Source organism: Drosophila takahashii, chromosome 2L (genome assembly GCF_030179915.1).
Source record: "Drosophila takahashii strain IR98-3 E-12201 chromosome 2L, DtakHiC1v2, whole genome shotgun sequence".
NCBI lineage: Eukaryota > Metazoa > Arthropoda > Insecta > Diptera > Drosophilidae > Drosophila > Drosophila takahashii.
In genome coordinates, this window is record NC_091678.1 from 10,096,996 (window position 1) to 10,118,519 (window position 21,524).

Sequence of the window (21,524 nt, forward strand, 5' to 3'; positions counted from 1 at the left end):
CAGACGCCTTTTCAAGATACCTGTGGTTATGTGAAGCACAAAAATATGAGTAACCAGTGATTTTCTCCCAAAAATCCTAGGCAAATAAAAAGTTTGTCAACAAAGTGGGCGGTACCAAAAAGTTCTACTATATAATTCTCAAAATTATTGTATACTTTTGAGCTGACATGCTTTGTCAAAGCAAATGATAGCTTTGAGTATCTCGAAAGTCGTAATTCCACTAAGAATTATATTCTTCCCCTTGAGCGTTTGCGATATTGCCAAAAAGGCAAATGCGACCCATAAATTATGTCCCGCGGCAAAAAGAAAAGGCAATAATAATAACAACCACATGAGCAGAAAATAAACCAATACAGTAAGTGGGGGATATTTAAATTCAAATTCAGATTCACATTCACCGACGCGCCGGGACAAAGTTACTCGCGGAGGCCAGGAGGGAACGTGATGAGACGAGAGGCGCTGGCGGAGGAATCGTAAAAACCTATTTTCGTAGCGATTGAAATGAATTTATGCGCGCGGCACAACATGTTTTGATATTCGGACAGTTTTACACCAATAACAACTAATTAAATGGGATAAATTGTATATTTATTGATCCATAAACGATCGCCTCGTCCTGGCAGTTGCTTTGAACTCAATACCCCCGAAGTGCAGCATTCGGATGCGCTGTTTTTAGTTCAGGGATTCAAAGCGCGTGGCATGGAAATATGCAGATCACATGGCCCATGTTATTTATGATCATCCAGACAGTTTGGCACTTAAGGTATTTATTCCTCGTTCACGTAGACAGGCGTTATAGACATTATAGTCATCGCAAAGCGATAGTCCCTTGGGAATCCATCGAATTTATTATTTCTAAATAAAATAATACAATATATTAAAAACGTTAAAATGGAAAAATACAATTTGTTGGTCTATATAAAAGTAAAAAAAATCATAATTATATTAATATAAATCTATTGTTTAGATTAAACAACCTATTTTAAGAATGTTGTGAACATTTTTTTTATTTTCAGGTATTATAAAAAACGTTCATATTCTTCGTCTAGCCGGCAATATGGAATGCCTTGTGCTTGGCCATTAAAAACGTTTAAGTGTTGGCATGTGCCTCGTAAAATAATGTCTTCAATTTGTATGTTTTATGAAACAAAGTCAAGGTGAAACGACATTGACCTTAGGGGCTCAAGTTAATTACAGGTTAACCGAAGCCATTAATCAATCACTCGGCCAATCGATCGGATTGAATCCGAGCGGCCTTTGATTCATGGGTGCCAGAATTATACAATTTAATGGCTTTACTATATGTGGGAGGGAGAACGCGTAATGCAAACATCTTGTCCGCCCACCCAACACACGACGTAACCCCACCTTTGTTGAATTAACCTTAGCGCTTGTTTATTAGAGACTGAATTACGGGCAGCGGCGTCACATCCTGTCCACTGCAAACAACAACGGCTGGATGGGTCTAGACCTCCTCCTCTTCCCATTTGGCCGCCATGGAAACCGTGACATTCAATGTCGAAGCAACTAAAGAAAATCATCTGAACGACCTTCGCGAACAGCACAACAAATAATTAGCCAAACAATGGTTGGGTTTGCGCGGAAAGCCATCATCCTGCTGATAAACAACAATAAATAATTTAAATTCAAATAATAAATATTTACGATTAGTTGTAGGTAGCTTCTCCAGAAATGTTATTCCCCTGATTGTTTTGCAAATCGCGTATGGCGGATTATGAGGCGATTTGTTTAGAGGGTTTTGTTTGCCAAAATCTTTTATGAACATGTGGAAACGAAAACTAGATTTCGCCAGTTATATTAAAAAATTCATTTTTAAATAAACTCAGTTTACGGTTCTATATTTTTAGCATTTCGTAGGTGTACATAGGGTATTAACTGGTAGATACATATAAGTATACTTTAAAAGTCGTATGCAATTAAATAGTATTTACAAAATGGTTTTATACTTCACACCAATGCGGTCGTATTAGGGGTAGCTACATAAATACATATATAGTCTATTTCACAAATATAAAACAAACCTTAGCCGTCTAATAATTGGTCGTGAATGCACCGTTCGCACTCCTTACATATCTTTAAACTATAGATCTAGGTTATTGCATTAGTTTGTATCCCGTACACACATAAAGTAAGTAACGCGTAAATCACACAATATAGTACACTCATAGATATAATCATAAAACTACATACATATATATGTTTAGAGTATATAGAAAATCATCGTAGCGGAAGACTAGAAAGGTAACACTACTGGAAAGTTATCCGTTGACGTGTTGTTTTTTTTTCTCAAACTGGGTTTCATTATCCTACAAATTCTTACTACTTAGTTATTACAAATTTCGTCTATATAAAATTATATTAAATTCAGTTCTGGGATTTTGCACTCGCAGAACAACAGAAAAAAACCGTCGAGAAGTGGCTTCTCTGCTCTACAAAAACGATCTTATAGATCCACAAATTCAAACAGTTCACATTTCTCCGATTGGGCGATATCGTCTTATTTACACATTGATGTTATCATATTTTGAAACATCTAAAATATTTGGGTTCAAAAATCTTTGGAAAAATTCGGAGGAGTCTCTAAGGTCATTTATATATTCCGAATCGTCACCCTGCTCAAATCTCTTGAGGATTCGCTAGATAGTTAAGTAGTAATCTACTGCATCAGATCCAGAGCGTGCAGGCTCTCGACATCCGGATCGGAGGAGGCGTCGCAGGTGGAGAGCCAGTCCCAGACTCGCCGTCGCACCATCGCCTGATCGATGGGTATGTCCAATCCATACGTGGACATCATCCGCTTGAAGCGCAGCTTGTTCTCATCCCCCGAGAGGCGACCTTCCCGCTGGTTAAGGTAGATGCACGAGTCCTGGTCGTGGTTGGTGGGCGAGATGAGGGTGGCCGACTTGGAGGTGGAGATGCGGCACTCCACCCAGCGGTCCTTCATGTACTTGGCCACCTCGGTGATCTTGCACCGGTCCTCGGGATCGTGGCTCAGATACTTTCGGAAGCAGCGCATCAGACGCGGCGAGAAGCGCCGGAAATTATCGGGCACCTTGGTCGTCTTGCGCTGTTCGTACTTCATGAAATTGGCATACGACACATCCTTCACCCAATCGGCGGATTGCCAGGGGGGATTTCCCGTCAAGATGTTGTACAGCAGGATGCCAAACTGCCAGGAATCGCTGACCGGCAGGCACTGGAAGCGCTCGTTCTTGATCAGCTCCAGCTGCTCGGGCGGCACACAGCTGGTCCACGTGTGCTTCACCTTGTGCACTAGCAGACCCTTCTTCGTGGTGGCTCCAAAATCGCAGAGCTTCACGCGCGTAAAGTCGGGCGTAAAGACAAGTATGTTCTCGATCTTCAGATCGCGATGCACCAGACTCTTGGAGTGCATGAAGCCGAGGGCCGAACTGAGCTGCTCCGAGATCAGCTTGCAGGCATTCTCATGCAAGCCATTCGGTCCGATATTCGAAGCAAGATCTCCGTAAGGGGCGTGCTCCATGGCGAAAACGTAATAGTCCATCGTCTGGAAGGCCACTGCGTAGGCGCTGAGGATGTGATGGTGGTGCGACAGCTCGTAGTTGTAGTGGAACTCCTTCTGGAACTCCTTGATCGTGGTCAGCTCAGCGTGTACTGCCTTTAGCACCACCAGCGTGCTGGTCTGTCTGTGCCGGCACAGCAGGATCTTGGCGAAACAGCCCTCGGCCAGCGTCTTCTCGATATTGTACTGATCGGCGAAGGTCATCAGCGGCAGCTCCACGTCCGGAATGAGATGGATCTGGCCTCCGTCGTTCTTGTCCGGCTTCTTGTAGATGCTGCTCCTGCGGCTCACGGACGCGGCGCCTGGCACCTCCAGGCGCCCGGTACTGGTGCTCGTCGGCGTCAGCGGAGTGCTGCACCGCTTCTGGTTGTTGTGGTTGGTGCAGGTGCTGCTGTTGTTGTTGCTGTTGCGGCTATTCGTGCTGCCGCCGTCGCCGAAGGAGCGGCGCAGCCGGAAGGAGAATGAGCGTTTCTCTAAAAAATAAAAAAGAAAATCAAATTTAGAAAAATGTTTAAAAAATATGTTATTTGAATTTTGACAAAAAAAAAAGTTTTTTATTTAATTATTACTTCTTTCTTTCATTTATTTATTTTATAAAACAACAAAATAATACAAAATTTGTTTTTAAATTAATGTTTTTTATATTGATTTCTTAAATATGATCGGGGTAAATAGGTATAAATTCGAAATCAATTTCGTAGACAACTTAGTAATGACTTCAAAGTTTTTAAGTGTTCTTAGATACATTCTACTTTAAATTGATTTATTCGAAATCATTTACATACCTACTTGTAGTATATGAAATAAAAGCTAACTTTGAATTGATTTATTCGAAAATAATAAATAAGCACATAAAGCAAACAGTAAAAGGAAAACCCAAGGCTATGAAACCAAAAATAGAAAAATCGATTTCAAATGAAAGTCAAAATATTAAAATGTCATTAGCAATGACCCCACCCATGGCAACACAGAATTTACCTGTTCACACCTAAACATAACTAACCACAAATAAAAAACACAATATTGTGTCATTCTGAGCTGTTTTAATTGGATTTATTTTTGGTTATTTTGCTCCATATGATTTATAGCCAACGTTTGATGTGCTGCTTGGGTTGCTTTTATGTGTCCATTTGTTGTTCCACAATGCGAATTATTAATTTATCAGCCAGCGGAACATAGGAAAACGTTTTACAGCCCTCCATATCGAAGGGGGCGTGTGATGGGGATTCGCCCACGCCCAAGACAGAGAAATAGACGATGTTGTCGCCAAATTGTCTGTGACAAAGTTAGTGCAGAATTTGCGTAGATCCGCGGGGTGGGCCGGGCTGTCTTCACTATGAGTTATGATTATATGGGCCGCGCAGCAAAGACGTCAGCAGTTAGTCACTCTGACTGACGATTGCTCTGATTTTTGGAATCCGCAATCTGCGTAGTGCCAGCCGCAACACTCCTACCTACCTACAGTCGGTCTCGTTTATAGCCAGGGAAATCGCGGAAAATCATTTGATTTGCAGTCAAATGGGACACAGTCAGGCACCTACATATATCAATAGAATGCGTTAGCTGGAAAATCGCACCCGGCTAAGCAAATAAAATTTTCACCCGTACATTTATAGGGCGTGATGTGATTCTCCTCTCTTGATTTTCTCACAATTTTACCGCGAATTGTTTTTGACGCCGAACTTGTATCTATATAAATCGGGACTCTTGCTCGTATTTCATTCGGTGTCACTGGGAACGAGCTGTGTTGGCGAATTAGTAATTACATCTATTCAAAAATATTTCCCCTTAAGACAAATTACTATCAGACGCCAGAGGAAAATACTTAAAGCTCAGGCATGCGGGAAATGCATTTTTGGTCGAACAATTTATGAACACTTCCCAAGGTGGGTCCAAGTATACACATATGTATGTACCGAAATGGGCAGCGGGTATAAATAGTTACGGGACAGCTTGACAAATTTTCTTGATTTACGATATTAAACGATCTGCTTAATTTTGTAAATCTATATGAGACAAATCGAGACATAAAAACCGTCTAGAGGTAATTATAAATTCCTAAATCATTTACTTAGTCGTTTAGTTCCCATCAAGAGCGTTATTATAAAACATAAAATAATATTTAGATTGTATTTCTTAGATTTCGAAATTTGGAATATAAAACAAGAGAGAACGCTATAGTCGGGTGCCCCGACTATCAGATACCCGTTACTCACCTAAAGGGGGTGCGAAGGAGATGGAGAAAAACTTTGATCCGCCGTAACTTTTTAACGAATGGTCCGATTTAAAAAATTTCTTCTACATTTCGATAGGTATTGATAAACACAGTAAAACTGCATTTTTACTTTTCCAAAATATTGAAATTTTTAAAATCGTATATAAGCGATTGTGGGCGTTAGAGGGGGCGTGGCACCCTTTTGAAATAAACTTGCGCTGCGTAGGAACTCATAGAATCTGCATGCAAAATGTCAATCTTCTAGCTTTTATAGTTTCCGAGATCTCAGCGTTCATACAGACAGACAGACGGACAGACAGACGGACAGACAGACGGACAGACAGACAGACAGACAGACGGACAGACGGACAGACGGACATGGCTAGATCGACTCGGCTAGTGATCCCGATCAAGAATATATATAGTTTATAGGGAGCGGAAACGCTTCCTTCTACCTGTTACATACTTTTGCACGAATCTAATATACCCTTTTACTCTACGAGTAACGGGTATAATGACTAAACTAAGTTCTGTTTTTAAGGCTAAAAACAGCTATGAATGTTAAAAGAACTTGAATATTTGACCCTACTAAGTTTTGGGGATTTCTTGGGTACTTTTTTCCTTATATAATATTTCTGGAAGGAGAGTATTTTTGGAGAAAACAAATGTGATTTCATTTGTAGCCCATTAACCCCCAAAAATAAGTGCCATTAGTTTGGAGAGTGGACATTGGCAGCAACAAGTCAAAGTTTTTCGCGGTTCTTTTCTGTTTTTTTTTCGAACATTGTCTATTTCCGTTCCAGAAGTGATTGGCTTGTGGCCAGAGGTGGTCAGTGCCCAACCGCAGAGATCCCTAATAAACGAGATCTCCACTTGTTAGCCAGCCACAAAATATGGGGAAACTAATTATAAACCGTTGGAAACCGTCAAGCAGACGAACAAAAGCCCCAGCGACCTGCGTGTGCTCATAAATCAAACTTTCACTTTCCTACCATTCAGTCCAACCCCCTGAAAATCCCTCCCGTCCCTACATACTCAATTCAAATGAAATGCCAATTTCATCTTGATATTCTCTTCATATATTTGCGGCAGAAACACTTTGCAATGCCAAAAATAGCAGAACAAACAAATGAGCCAAAAAGGGTCAGCAGGCATTCTCAAAGATGCATTTCGGCGGGCTAAATATAAAATGGAAGTCAGAATTTCCGTGTAAATCATCTGCCTTCGAGGGGAGTCGTGTAAACAGTGGCTCAAAATAAACAAACACCCCAGTGGACAGTCGGATCGAAGTGAAATGTGAAATGCAATTGCAACAAAGGCGCCAGGAGACTCGAACTGCCAAAGGAAAAAATTGTTTTAACGATAGCTGAATATTTTTGGCTAATATCTTAGCCGATCTGCAGTTTCTCTTACTAATTCAGATTTACTATATTGAAATCTTATTATTAGTTGAATCTTTTTTTTTCTTTATAATTTTTCCCAAAAGTGTTACCTGTGTAAACATCAAGCTGATACTTTTTAATTATAATAATGGTAATCGTTCTTAAATTTGAAAAAATTTTAATTTTGTATTATATTAAATATTACCTTCTAAGACTTGGTTAACGCTAGCCAAGGTAGATATATTTTAAACGAAAGCTACATGAAGTCAAATATGGTATATTGACGACTTCAATTGTGATATCTGTCCATAGTAAATATTTAATTAATTGTCTTCTTTTCTTTAGGTATCGTTTTTAATTATATCTTGTTTAATGATAAAGCCACAAAGCTTTTAAGCAGCACTCGAGGATTTCCAAAGAATCGATATGCTTTTCTTGGCCACAGAGCAGATTCGCCGGGCAGATTCGTCCAACTCTCGTATGAGTGACTGACAAAATGAGCGTTTCGGCTGCCGTGCCCCCCGCCCCCCTGGGGTCTAGGGGGTCCACCCAGAGATTTCTGTGTCCCGGTTCCCGCCTGCTTGGCAACCCGCCCGACACTGTGCGCGACTTTGGGGGCATTGCTGACGTCAATCGGCAAATCGTTGTCGGTCGGCGTGCCACATACAGGCACAGATATAGCCCCACTCACGGGCCAACGAGGCTAGGCTGCCGCTGGGTCTCCATCGGTTTGTAAGTTTCCTATTATTACAAAATAAATGCAAACACTTTTAGACCAGCGCCAATCCAGCCAGCCATGATGAATTGCCCGGGCTGGCGTCTGGAGACTAGAGAGAACGGAGAACGAAGAACAGAGACCCGAGACCATCGACCGGACAATCCCCCCTACTAATACCACTACCAGCCCCTAATCGAGCATTTTAAACAATTGATCCAAGCTGATTGCCCAATCAGCGGAACTGGTTCACTTAGTGCCCCACTCTTTGATGTGGGCGAAAGACGTAAGTTGATTTTCAGGACCTACGGCAACTTGAAAAAGTCGGAATGGCTTTTACGTGCTGCATTTATAGGGTTGGGGGACCTACGACAATCTGTTGCCGCGCTTTCATTTCCCATCGAAATTCAAATTCAATTTCTCCATATCTCTCGCTTTTCAATACTTTTTTCTGTATACCTAATTACTGTTTACACAAACATACGAATTTGGGTCAAGCAAGTTCTATTACAATGTACATAATGTAATTTTGTTGATTTTTTCAACGCAAGGTAGCTGTGAACTTTTCTATATTTATGTTAGTGTTTATAATCTTAAAGATTTGAATTTCCCTTTCCGTTTAAGAATAATTTATAAATTAGCTAAAAAGGAAACCATTAATAACTTAAGTTATTGTTGGTAAATAAATAATCCTATTATTTGTGGTGCAAAAAATGTAGTAGGTTTTTTCCTATTGCTTATTTTAAGGCTTGTCCAACACACTGTATCGCATTGCTCACTCCCTATATAACAAGTTTTCGTAAGCAGAATATAACATATTATACAACAATTCAATAAAAATTAACGACTGAAAGAAAATTTCCGCTGCGCCCACAAGCCCGAGCGAAGGCAACAAAAACCAAAATAAACAAAAAGAAATAAAATTAAATATATATAGGTTTTTAATGTAGGCAAAGGCGGCAAAACAAGAAAAACCAAAATTAAATAAATAATATTAAGAGAGATCTTTTTTTTATGCCTGGATCCTACATGCGTCTTAGACAACGGATGAGTATTGATATAAAAGCAAAGGCAGGCGAAAAATGCGAATTTTTTGTATATTTTTGTTGTATTTATAAAACACGTTTAAATTTGTTCAATTCGCTTTCCCTATCTTTTTGGCCCAAGGAGTGTATTTTTAGAAAAGTAGGCGTGTATCCAGCCGCCCTCCCCGGTCCACGAAATATTGATATATGGCAGCACTCTAGAGGACCACCAACCAGAGGCAGCTGCTCTGGGAAAATTGCGCACATGACTAGCACGAGCGGCAGGTGGCAAGGTGGCAAGTGATGATGCAGGATGAAAGCCGGCTCCTTCAAGAAACACCTTCGTTCTGAGTGGCGCTTGACAGGCTCGCATGCCAGGGCTAAAAAGAAGAAGAGATCTGAACTGAAGAGGCACAGTGATGGCCCAAAGTCACCGCCCACGGTAAATTTTTCCATAATTTATTTTAATAGTTCCGCCTTAACGATTTATTTAATTTGCTCGCCTTTATTTCATATTATATCTGAAAGTACATATTTTTTTGTGCAAAATAAATGCTTATAAATAGCCTCCTGTGAGGCGAACAAATTTGTAATTACGCGCTAACGAAAATGAATGAAAATCAGCGTGAGGAAAAAAACTGAGAGTCGTGTAAAAAATTCATGTAGCTGACAGTTTTCAAGGTAAGGTCAAGGCAAGTGCCTACGTAAAATCATTTATCAAACCTCTGGTTGATTAAAAAGAATCTCGCAAAAATGTTGAGAAATGAATAATGTACAATTGAGCAGGACCTATAAATAATATCCGAATAGTTTGCCCCCGTCGAAGGTAAGGCGATATATGTATTATAGATTGAGCCGATGCCTGCGTACATAAATTAAGTGGGCCATTCATTAGGGGTCAGATCGGTGCGAAAGTGGAAAAGCTCCATACTTGTAAAAATAAATACATAAGTTTTGGGAAATATTCTGCGGAGGAGGCTAGGGGTTAAACAATTGCTGTTTAATATCTCTCATGTGGTCTTGGCTCTGTAATATGTGTTCACGGAACACTTAAAATGCTCATAAATAATTGTAAGTAATGGTAATAATAATATTTGCATTGCAGTCTGAACGCGGGAAATTCTCTTGGTTGACGTCAACTTTACTTAGCGATGATTGAAATAATTAGAAGAGTTTTTCTTGTTTGGGGAAGCGGATATTAGGCATGGAAATCAATTCGATAATTGTTTGCTGATTAATTGACTGTTATTTGATTTGTTTACCCTCAAGATAGAGCAATAAATTAACAATTCAGCAGGCAGCCTTCTTCGAATGACAGGCAGGATTTTAGAATGACCTATAAAGACTTGATTAATGTGTGGCCCGTTTTCAGATATATCTGTCAGTCTGATAAATTTTTTTTTAATTCTAAATTCTAATCGCAAATTTAAAAAACTATTTTTTATAAAATATGGCAAAAAAGGGGTCACACCTATTGCATTCCCACAACAATGAATATTTTTGGACACTCGGTAAACAAACAAATTTCATGCCATGCACTCTTAAATTTTTTGTTCTTAATAAAATTAACAAATAATGCCCCAGAGAAGTAAAAAGACCGAAACAACATTTCTAGACGGACGGGACAATAACAAAAACATTTCAAGAGAAAGCTCAATGGCAAAAACATCATCACGTGCATCTAGTATAAACAAAAACACCGCGTCTAGACTATATCCAACAAACTGGTTAGAACTGACTTCCTTTGAAGTGCTCCTGGAACCATTGACCACTTGATGGCTTTCGAAAGGTGTTCCCATTGTGAAATTATAGATAGATAGTTCCTAAGAGTTCCAAAATAAAACATGATCGAATAATGTTCTTTAAAAAGAAACATTAATTAGAGAAATAATATGAATGTTCAATCAAAATGTTAGACTACATTTTCGAAAGCCCAATCTGCGTAAGATATTTTCCATTTATATAATAGACATTTATTGGCCCGACCAAATAAACGATTCATGTGATGTTTGAGCGGCTAAAGCGTAGCAAAAATTAATAATTTATTAAATACTACACACGTATATCCGTACGTATATTTATATACAAAAAATAAAATAGAAATGCTTTCTTCAGCGTCACGAATACAGAAGGAGAAGAAAAAACGTTCACAGTGTTTCCCACGCATTTAGCTTGGCTTTCTCTTTTAAAAAGTAATCACACAACATTTTTGTATTTACTCTTACTCTCATTGTTTATATTTTGCATTCTATTTTGACTAGCATTTCATTATAGAGTCATTATGTTTTCAATAATTTAATCTTATAATTTAATCGATATGTTTTAAGTTTTAAACTTTGGGCTACCCCTGAGTGTTACTTCAGAATTATACTTTTAAATACGAAAAGCATGTTTACAAAGTAGTAAATAAATGTTTCCATCCTGGAGAAGTCTTCTGAACTGGAAACCGATTAAAATGGAGGGCCTACGTCGAGCAGCCGATGGAATTCAACCCGCAGTGATTATTGACTTGACCACCCTCGATGACATGCAGCCCGTCATTAAGCACCTGGCCGATAGAAACAATGGAGTCTACGTGTGCCCCGTTTGCATCGAGTCTCCTGAGGAGCCGGTGACCACCATGTGTGGTCACATCTTTTGCAAGGAATGCCTGATCGCCGCCTTGGTTCCATTTCAGAACTGTCCCATGTGCAAGAAAAACGTTTCCAGTTTTGTTCGCTTATACATATAGCCGTTTATTCAAATTTTGTTTTTAAAGTTTAAAGTTATGTTCAAGTTATGTATGTTTATTTCGTTCGGTCCAATCCTAGACAACAATAAAATTAGCCGCACCAGCAGACGATTTATGCACTTAACATATCAAATCTTTAATGTGCTCATTATGAGTTTGTACAATTTTTAAGTACATATTTTTATTGCGTGTCAATGGCAAAAAGCACGTCATCAAACGCACGGAGCACAGAAACAGTTGGTCGAACGAACCTGTGCAGTCTTTCGCCTTTCTCGCACCGACACAGATGGATGTTGTATCTTTTGCGGGGCATGGCAATACTTATATATTTTATCTTTTGGTTAGCCATAATATTTCTCGCGCCGACAGGCGACGGCACGACCTTGTCCCATGGCTCAACGCGTAGAAAGCGAAAAAAGCGGACAGTAGAAGATCAAATCGGAATGAAATAAACCAAACCAAAGCATTCCTCTTGGATGCATTATGAAAATATATTTTATTTTAGTAACAAATTAAATTTTGATTATCATTTGGAAGGGATTATAAATAGAATAATTATTATAAACTGCAGTTGGTTGTGTATTTCTTATATTTTAATATATTAATGGCCAACAGTGCGTATGGATAATATAGAAATTTATTTTAGGTAGCCCTCCCAAAGAAATATTTATGAAAGTGCAATTGAAACGAGTGATTTTGGTTTCATCCGACATCTCATTTCACTATGAACATTTATAAATAATATTCAAGTCGTATTTTTGCCCATTCGCCCGTTTTGCAATTATCTCGAAAGGTTCATTGCACCTTGTCTTCTTAATTTGAACACAATCAAAAAGCATTTGCAATATCTCGCCAGAATTAATTGCACATTAGCCTATCGGTGTTGAGAAAACACATCTTGAGGGCACACAAGAAGCACTTGTCTGGTCGAAAATAGCCTAAACACATTACACCAGAGAAGACATCGCGCATACGAAGCGTGTGCCGCTGTGGCAATTAAAAATCAGAAATCGTAAACAATGTTCAGCCATAATGTGCGAAATGTGGATAATATTTTTTTTTAATTTTTGTTATATCTTTTAACAACTTATTTTGAGAAGAAAAATTTTATGTTTCTGGATTGTTGGACTTTCACAAGTTTCTTTATTGCAGAAAGCGAATTAACGATTGAAATGCTCTCCGTTTTTTTGTAATCAATATATTTATTTCAGGTATTATATTTCATTTAAATATATTTTAAAACTTTTACTTTTTGCCCTACCATTTACATTTGACAGCCGTCAATATTTTCAACACATTTTTTCAATTAGGGCGCATTTAATATGCGTACACTCTGCATTCACATGTTTTGTTTTGTTTATTTGAGTGATATTGAAAAATCGTCTGGGGATGAGCAATGTTTGCGCTGCGGTTTGACTGGCCCGAGTTCAAATTTCCACCAAAATCGACACAGATATATGAAATACTCTTGAGCGAGCATGAGTATTTACTGTCTAGCTAAAATTGCTGAAGGCGGCAATTGGCTTCGCACTTCATTAATGATGCCGCGTCGGAAGCTTCATTGCCCAAAAGGAATACAAAAAAATTACGCATTTAAAAAGAAATATACACATATCAACGGATTTTCTTAAATGTACGTTAGGGAGGTCTAAAAAATATAAACTTTTAATCTTAATTAAGGTGCATATTAATGTGCAAATATTATAATTGAAAGCTACAAATTTTTCTTTTAATATTAAGTGGTTAATGAATTTCTTGATAGAAATGAGGAATTTTATCATTGTGGTATTGAACCGCCCTAATGCACATATACAAAGATTGGTTAGATGGCTCTCGGAAAATTCGGCAGCAAATTTCATTTCCGATTCAATGCATCCCGAAAACCAAAAATGCTCAAAATTCGTATCAATCAAAGCCGTTTTTTGTCGCTTGACTGATTTCAATGGCTCTTGCTGTACCTATAAATATTTAATATTATATTTTGTTTATTTTTATTTCAATATCACATGTTATTCATCGATCGAGAAGCTGATTTCTTTTTTACGTACATCTTTTTGGCAGACAAATCATTTTTAAATTGATTTCAGTGAAATAATCATTTTTCATAAGTAGACATTGATTTTCATCTGATCTTAATTAAAAGCGATTTTTCGTCAATTCTTGGCGGATTTGGTTCTGCTCGCTGCCAAGCAAATTAGTTCAACCTTAAAGATCTAATTGGCCACTGACGAAAGAGATGAGTATCCAAATTGATGGCCAGAAGACCAACATTGGGATTAGCACATCTAGTGTGCCTTGAGGGCAGCTCCCATACGAAAATCACAGACAGTCAGGCAGTTGGAATTAAAACACACACTAAAACGTACACGTAGTCAATAAACAAAATGGAACACAGAGTTGAATTGTTAATGGAACCAATAGCGGATAGCAAGTTGATGTGCAGATCGGACCACAAAACGGACCGAAAAGTGGAGATTGAGGAGCCCCATCTGACGCAACAGCTTGGGAAGCACTACGAAACGGAGGCCGAAGTTTTGGGGTTGCTTCTGGACCTGGAATCCCGATATCGCCAGTACTACGATCTGTACCAGTGTGAAATGCTGGCCCAGAAGACACTAATCGAACGTATATGGCTGTTGACACAACGCTACCTAATCCTGATCAGTTCGGAGCAGAGCTGTCGATATCCCGAGGTCTACACCCTGTCGACCGAAGAGGCGATTGTCAATGAGTACGAGGAGAAATTGGAAGTACTGCGAGCCTCCAAGTAAATTTATTAAAATATTTTAAAAATCTTATAAGCTCTAATATCAATTTTTCCCAAAGCAATACCATGAAAAACTCGCTGTTGAAAATAAATCAGCACTGCAAGAAGTTTTATGCCGCCTACGAGCGACTCGATAAGACCCTGGAAACCCCGATGATCATGGGCGATTGCCATCATAGGAGCATCAAGTACCACAAGATGATGGCCGTCGATATATTCAACTATTTGTACGCAGTGGTCCTGAAACTCAAGTGCTACATGCATCAGCTGGATCCCGTGAATTTGGAGAGTGTCGAGGACTATCGCGATTTGCTGCAAAACGAATCACTGATGGACGAGTTCGACGAGTACCTCAAGGGGAACTTCGTGTACTGCAAGTGCCTGCTGCCGACTCAAACCTGCCCAATACTGAAGCTAAAGTGTTCCCACCAAAACCTAGTAAATTTGAAGTATGTCAGTCGTATCTAATCAAGGCACAATAAATGGAAGCCCTCTAATATTAAATAGGATTCCTTGTGTTTCCTTTATTTATTGGTCTGCCCATGGCTGCTTATACAAGTAATCAATATTAATGAGCGTCCCATTAACATTTGTGGGGCTCTGTTCCCAATAAACAGAAGCCCCAAAATGGTCGTCATTATTCCCTATAACTGAATGACTTCAGTGGCAGTTCAATAAACATTTAGTTTATAGCAGGTCAACAAGTCGGGATCTGCGCTGGGGTGAAGCTCCTCCAAATGCCGCTCGAATTCCTCCAGATTAAAGTTGTTTATCTTGCAGTAGGGACAGCGAATAATCACCGGCTCATCTTCGGTGAAGAATCGAGCCAGGCTAGCTGGCGTGAGGATGCAGAGCATCGCATGGTCGAACTTGTGCTCCTCGGTGGTCACGTCAAGGGCGTAGCACCCGTTGCACAAGTTGAAGTCCACCGGGCAGGAGAGGCAGTGGAACCGGCGACCCGGAAAATTGCGGCGCATGCAGCCGTTGCAGGTGATGCCCATGTGGCGGTGGGTCTCGTCTCTACATGGGATCTTATTAGTTTGGTTTGAAACTATGTGCCTTTGGAGATTTAAACTTACTTAGCATTCTGCATTTTCTTGAAAAGGTTAAGTATTTGTAAATGTCACGCGGAATTTAGAACTCAACACTTAACATAAACCCAATAGAGTGCAAATGGTAAAGGATGCTGGAGTAATGTTGAATGGTAGAAGATATTTCCTCACAAAGTACGTGTCGCCAAAAGGATTTGAGAAGTGATTGTCATTGTGAGACCTTAACAACGGTATTTCAGAGAGCTATCGATAAGGACAGCTTTTTCTAGTAGCGTCAATCAACCATCGGTAAACATCGTTATTTTTCAATACTATAAAGTGGTGGAAAATATTGAATTTTTGTTTAATAAAATGTCTGATTGTCTTAAAAAAAATTTATCCAGGAATTGAAAACTACAAAAATACTGTCATATCCCAGTTCTCAAAATAATAAAAAATCTATATCCAAAATAAAAACCTATTCTATTTAAGGACGGCATCTTTACACATACTGCATTTATATTTGTTCGTACTTGTTGAATGTATAAATTTGGCATTTAAGATATTAGTTTTGAATATATTAACCGTAAAGCTAATAGAACTTTTATTGCACGACCACTTTCGCATCCTAAAAATTATAAAATACCAAAAGATACTGGATAAGCAGATATGAAGTCAGCTCGTGTAAAGGGGCCTTAATCCAAGACAATTTAAATGCAACCCTGTTTTAAATATTTCCAAGCATACGAAACGAAAACCTGAAAACGAAACTTAAAACAATCTGAAATTGAAAAAGCCAGAGGGCTCAAAGATATTGTGAAAGTGACCTTTGCTCAATCGTTACATTTTCGTGCTGGGCATAATGTTGCATTACCATGAAGACACAAAGTCATTTCTGTTATCTATGGTTTTATTAACCCCTGAACTTTTAGCAACGCCAGCGAGAAAAGTGCTTTGAGGATGTTCGGGCGACGAGCAGCATGTCACATATGTACATAAGTAGCTGAAGCGTGTTTAATGCGATTCGCCCAGGCACTAGTCGCATTCACATCCCGAGGATGGCATTCAAAAAGGCAAGTCCTGGCCGCAGGTGGCACTTGAGTATGCAACTGTCGTGGCCGTGTGGGGCCTCATCACAATGAACCCATTGAGGCAGAAGTGCCCCGACTTTGGCCCCAGCGAGATGGCAATCAGAGGGCATTTGTGGGCGCACCCGAAAGGACACTGGATCGTAGATGGCCGGGCCCAAGGATACCGCTCTGAAGCCAAAGTCAAAGCCACCTGGCTAATGACCGGCTGCTACACCCACATATATACACCGATATTATGAGCGGAGAAAATCAGAATCTCGTGCGTCATTCCGATTATGAGTTTAGGGTCTATCCCCAGCCGCCTAATTTATTTTATACATTTTGGATAAACAAAATTCATGGCATTTAGCGGGCAGGCCGGGCAGCCCATGTTTATGATAATGACGTCGTTGTCATTTGTCGCCTGGTGTTTTTTCTTCTCTTTTTTTTTTCTTTTTTGTTTGGTGTTGAAAGGAGCTCCAAGTGGTAAACCATGTGGGTTGATTGCTCTCTTCGGCCTGTGTGCTTCTCGATTTATTTTTAGCCAGGATAATTGAAAAGCAAGCAACACAGAAAAACAGCAGGATGAAAATGGAAATGAGAGGGGCGTTGACAAGGGGCTAGCTCGACTCCCACATCCCACACATTTGATTGAAAAGAATCTCGTCAGTGTTGTGTGAGCTCTCTGAAAAGGATTATTTACATAAATATAGGATTGGCTCACAGCTGAGCTCGTGTGGAGTTGGCCTGGGCCAACAAAGGATAATCGGATTGGATGACAAGCAATCAAAGAGTAAAATTGTGCAACTGTTCGATAACCACTGGCAATTACAGCACTCAAATGGGGAGCTGCCTTCTAGGAAGATTAATAACACAGTTCGAAGAAAAAGTTCTAGCTAAGAATATAATTTAAGAGGGTCGAACAAGTGTGTCTAAATATTTTAATGGAAGTTGTAAATAAGAAAATCATAATTTAACTTAATATTTTATTTTGGGCTGATCATAGGATCTTTAAAATACAAAATAAAACATTAAAATACTTTCATGACGCCAAAATTAGAATTTATCCATTCACTAATCATTAGAGCCTTTTCGGTTCGATAATTATAATTATTATGATCTTTAGCGATCATCTTTACAATCAGATTAAGACAAATATAACCCCAAAGAGAAATAAGACATATTTTACTCACCGATAGTGCCCATTTTTTGCAATTTGGTTTCCTTGATCAGTAATCCAAAAAACGATCTGTTATCCTTTTTTTGTACTTTTAAAATGTCGGTATCAAATACCGTTGATCACCGATTCCAGTGTGTGTCTTCGTGGCCAAATAAAACGTCAAAAAAGCTGCGATCACACTTAGAAAGTCACATTGCAAATAGCAAAATTCGCTGATAATTGACTAGTTTTCGGTAAACAATATATTTTGCGTTTTGTTTTTGTTTCGCAATTTCCAGCGTAAGGTGGAAATTTCAAGGTTGCTTCACAATTAGAAATAAGTTGGCAGAACAAGATGAATGGGATATTTTAGTTGACTTGTTTTCTTGCCTATGATTTTTCTTTATTTTTCGCGAACGGATACTAAGTAGCGGGCAGTATAGTCGCAACGAATAATGGCAACAATAGAAATACACAAAACACAAGCAGCGAAAGACGCGACAAAAATGAACGCAGAAATCACGGCACTTTCACGTCCACACGTCAGGAGTTTTCCGTTATGAATGATTTCCCATTTCCCAGACTGTTCGGTTTTTATATTTGCATGGACAACCGAAGGCGTTCGTCGGCAACTTTAGCTTTTAAGCTCTTAGAAGAACACTTTTAAAAAAGTATTATTCTTGGAAAAACATTTAGTGAGCTACATTCATTTAAATGTCTATAATATTTTAGATTCAAAATTAAAATATAATTATATATTATATATATATATATAATAATATATAATAATAAAAAAATAATAATATTATAATAAAGAATTTAAAACAAATTGGCAAGATACTCAAAAATTATTATACCCGTTACTCGTAGAGTAAAAGGGTATACTAGATTCGTGCAAAAGTATGTAACAGCTAGAAGAAAGCGTTTCCGACCCCATAAAGTATATATATTCTTAATCAGGGTCACTAGCCGAGTCGATCTAGCCATGTCCGTCTGTCCGTCTGTCTGTCTGTCTGTCTGTCTGTCTGTCTGTCTGTCTGTCTGTCCGTCTGTATGAACGCTGAGATCTCAGAAACTACAAAAGCTAGAAGGTTGAGTTTTCCCACACATATTCTTTGGCTTCCTACGCAGCGCAAGTTTATTTTAGCCGAGCGCCACGCCCCCTCTAACGCCCACAATCGCCCACTAACGATTTTAAAATGGGTCCTGCGCCCACATCTTTAAAGATTTCCGAGAAGTATAAATGCAATTTTGTTGTGTATATTTATACCTATCGAAATGTAGAAGACATTTTTCAAATCGGACCATTCATTAAAAAGTTATACGCAATCAAAAATTATATATCTATCTCCCTCGCACTCCCTTTAGCTGAGTTACGATTATTAGTCGGGACACCAACCCGACACAGCGTTTAGCTGAGTGACGGGTATTAGATAGTCGGGACAACAACCCGACTATAGCGTTCTCTCTTGTTTTTTTATTAGTACCTTAAATTTTTCTATTACTTTATCTCTTTACTTTTTCTTTTGTTTTTAGTTCGGTAATTTTTTTAAGAAAACAAACTCTCTTAAATATTTAAAGATGCTTCTCTTTCTTTAGCGCTCTCTCCGACTCTTTACCTGCGTTTTCCATGTTGGAGAAAAGCTTCTTTGGCCGACGGGAAAAAGCTTTCATCTTTGTTGCTGGCAGTAGTAATTTTCATTCGAGGGCCTTCACTGAATGATTTTGCCTTGAGTTCAACGCATCCTGGCGAAAGTTCTTTCACTTTTGTCAGGAGCGGATTTGAAAAGGGTCTGTAATATTTTTAGATTTTAGTACATTTCGAATATCTTCAAAGGTCGTATTTAAATGCAATAAGATTTATGAAATGGAGCGCGGCATAAAATTAAACTTGTAAAAAATATTGAGAGTCTAAATTACCAATCTTATTTTGGACATGGATTATCGGCTCAGCGGTAACTATGCTGTTACATTATGAGATATTATAAACGCAACAAGGTACATGTTTTCAAACAGTCTAACTTAAAACCCATTTCGTTTTATGATAATAAAATATTAAATATTTAAACTCTTTTAAAACAAACGCTTAGCCATGACGTGTTCTAAAAACTTACAAAATAAATTGTACTTCTTCTGTACATTTTCTGAGCTTTTCTAATGGTTTCCCCTCTACTTAAAAATTAGTAAGGAAGTTGTACTTACATATGTCAAAATCTTTAAACCACGAAAATAATGCTTCCAACTTAAGCGCATCGCTTTCGTCTTGTCAAAACTACCTGACCCAAATCTGCTGGAATTCTTAACCGACTCCGCCTCTAAAGTAAATAAACTTAATCTGGCGCATTACCTCAAATTACCAGGCCTTAAGCCCATTCCGATATAACCCCACCCTCCGCCCCGACCCAAAATTAATTACCGCCCCAGTTACAAGAACAACTGTCTTCGAAAGTGAACCACCAGCCCCGAGAGGCTAAATACCAGGCAATTTTTTAATGCAATGCAAATAAAATAGGCAAAGGATAGGCGGTCTCTTAACTTTGTTGGCACGCAAGGACACCGGAGTTGAAATCCGGCTCCTGTCGAAGGTGTTGCCGTGTGCTGGTCGTTCCACAGACAACAACTTTGCCGCAACTCCGGCAGAAAGCCGTGCAAAAACCGCTACGAATCAAGTTTTGCGGCCGGATTGTCCTTGAACCAAATACCTCCCACAAGGAAGGGAGAAGGAGGCGGAGCAGGAGGAGCACATGGCACTGACGTAAGGCCCCTGCACTCATAGAAATTTTTACCCTAAATCGCCCTAAAAAACTGACTTTTCGCCCGTGGATTTAGAAAATCGCCCATAAATTGTATCCGCTGGCGATTCGCCCGTGTATTTAGAAAAATTTTCTAAAAAATCCCTATAGAAATTTGGTTTAATTTAGGGTGATTTTTCTTGAAATAAGAAATATTTTCCTGTTTTTAGGGTGATTTGCCCTTATTTTAAGGTGTATTTTTCTAAAATTAAGGGCGAATTTTCTGTTTTTATAGGCGAATGCCCTAAAAAATTAGACAAATTAAAAAAAATCGTGTTTGAGCATGCTTAACTGAATTTGGGAAGCATGTTTTTTTTTTAATCGTCTATATTCTGGGAACTGGGACTGCTTTAATTAAACAACACCGGCGGAGGACACCGTTTCATATTATTGTATTGGTGTGTAGCTTATATGGGAGCCGCGTTAAGAGGGGGGCCCGATCTATACAGCACAGCCGTTAGAACTGAAAAATCATGTTTGTAAATGAATTAGGGAAATAAATATGAGGAGAAAAAACAACTTACTTTTTTTGGTCATTGCGAGAATCGAACCCACGACCTCTCGGTTTAGAGTCTAACGTCCTACCGCTGCACCACAGACCCATCGCGCAAGACGACGAACAAACTCTGCACACATCTTATTTTCTTGAGGTCTACGTTATAATATGACTAAAGGCAACTAAACCGTATATTTTTTTCCTTACGACTGTGACAATTAGTCCCGTTTTCTTGCCCGCAAACACAAAGTATACTTTTAACTCAGAACTCCCATACGTTTTTAAGGTTTAAAGACTACTTTAATTTAAAATTCGGACGAAAAAATGTCCTCAGTATTATGTTTAAAAAAAAAAAAAAACATAAAAATCAAGTTGAATCACACAGGGTTCGAACCCACAACCCCACGACCTTAGTCCTCATATAGCAAAGTTGAAAGCGCAAGTGATTAGACCGCTGGGCTACCGAATTTCACACTTTTGGAGTGATTTTTAAGGCAAATCGCCCTTGTATTTAGAAAAATTTTAGAAAAAAAATTAGGGCAATTCGCCGTTGGATTTAGAAAAGGTCAAAACGAAGCA

General features: G+C 38.9%; 4 protein-coding genes across 4 annotated transcripts; 2 read left to right on the forward strand and 2 right to left on the reverse strand.

Moving 5' to 3' along the window:
• Positions 1-914: 914 nt before the first annotated feature.
• On the reverse strand, positions 915-18,207 carry meng (serine/threonine-protein kinase meng-po). Its single transcript, XM_070211691.1, has 2 exons — positions 17,692-18,207; positions 915-4,035 (listed from the first exon to the last, which is right to left on the reverse strand). The coding sequence occupies exons 1-2, from the start codon at positions 17,702-17,704 to the stop codon at positions 2,678-2,680; spliced, it is 1,371 nt and encodes a 456-aa protein (XP_070067792.1). The 5' UTR covers positions 17,705-18,207; the 3' UTR covers positions 915-2,677.
• On the forward strand, positions 11,249-11,738 carry LOC108061276 (uncharacterized). The gene has a single exon (XM_017147365.3). It carries the CDS (start codon positions 11,310-11,312, stop codon positions 11,628-11,630), a length of 321 nt encoding a protein of 106 aa, XP_017002854.2. The 5' UTR covers positions 11,249-11,309; the 3' UTR covers positions 11,631-11,738.
• On the forward strand, positions 13,946-14,906 carry LOC108061250 (uncharacterized). The gene is made up of 2 exons (XM_017147341.3): positions 13,946-14,397; positions 14,457-14,906. The coding sequence occupies exons 1-2, from the start codon at positions 14,015-14,017 to the stop codon at positions 14,863-14,865; spliced, it is 792 nt and encodes a 263-aa protein (XP_017002830.2). The 5' UTR covers positions 13,946-14,014; the 3' UTR covers positions 14,866-14,906.
• On the reverse strand, positions 14,895-15,659 carry LOC138911840 (E3 ubiquitin-protein ligase KCMF1-like). The gene is made up of 2 exons (XM_070211416.1): positions 15,477-15,659; positions 14,895-15,417 (listed from the first exon to the last, which is right to left on the reverse strand). Exons 1-2 carry the CDS (start codon positions 15,488-15,490, stop codon positions 15,069-15,071), a joined length of 363 nt encoding a protein of 120 aa, XP_070067517.1. The 5' UTR covers positions 15,491-15,659; the 3' UTR covers positions 14,895-15,068.
• Positions 18,208-21,524: the final 3,317 nt, after the last annotated feature.

What these genes read in the sequence shown, in the direction of transcription:
- LOC108061276 (XM_017147365.3), top strand. Translation starts at nt 11,310, where the DNA reads ATGTTTCCATCCTGGAGAAGTCTTCTGAACTGGAAACCGATTAAAATG.
- LOC108061250 (XM_017147341.3), top strand. Translation starts at nt 14,015, where the DNA reads ATGGAACACAGAGTTGAATTGTTAATGGAACCAATAGCGGATAGCAAG. An exon ending in GAAGTACTGCGAGCCTCCAA is followed by an intron (nt 14,398 to 14,456) that starts GTAAATTTATTA and finishes TTTTTCCCAAAG; the next exon opens with CAATACCATGAAAAACTCGC.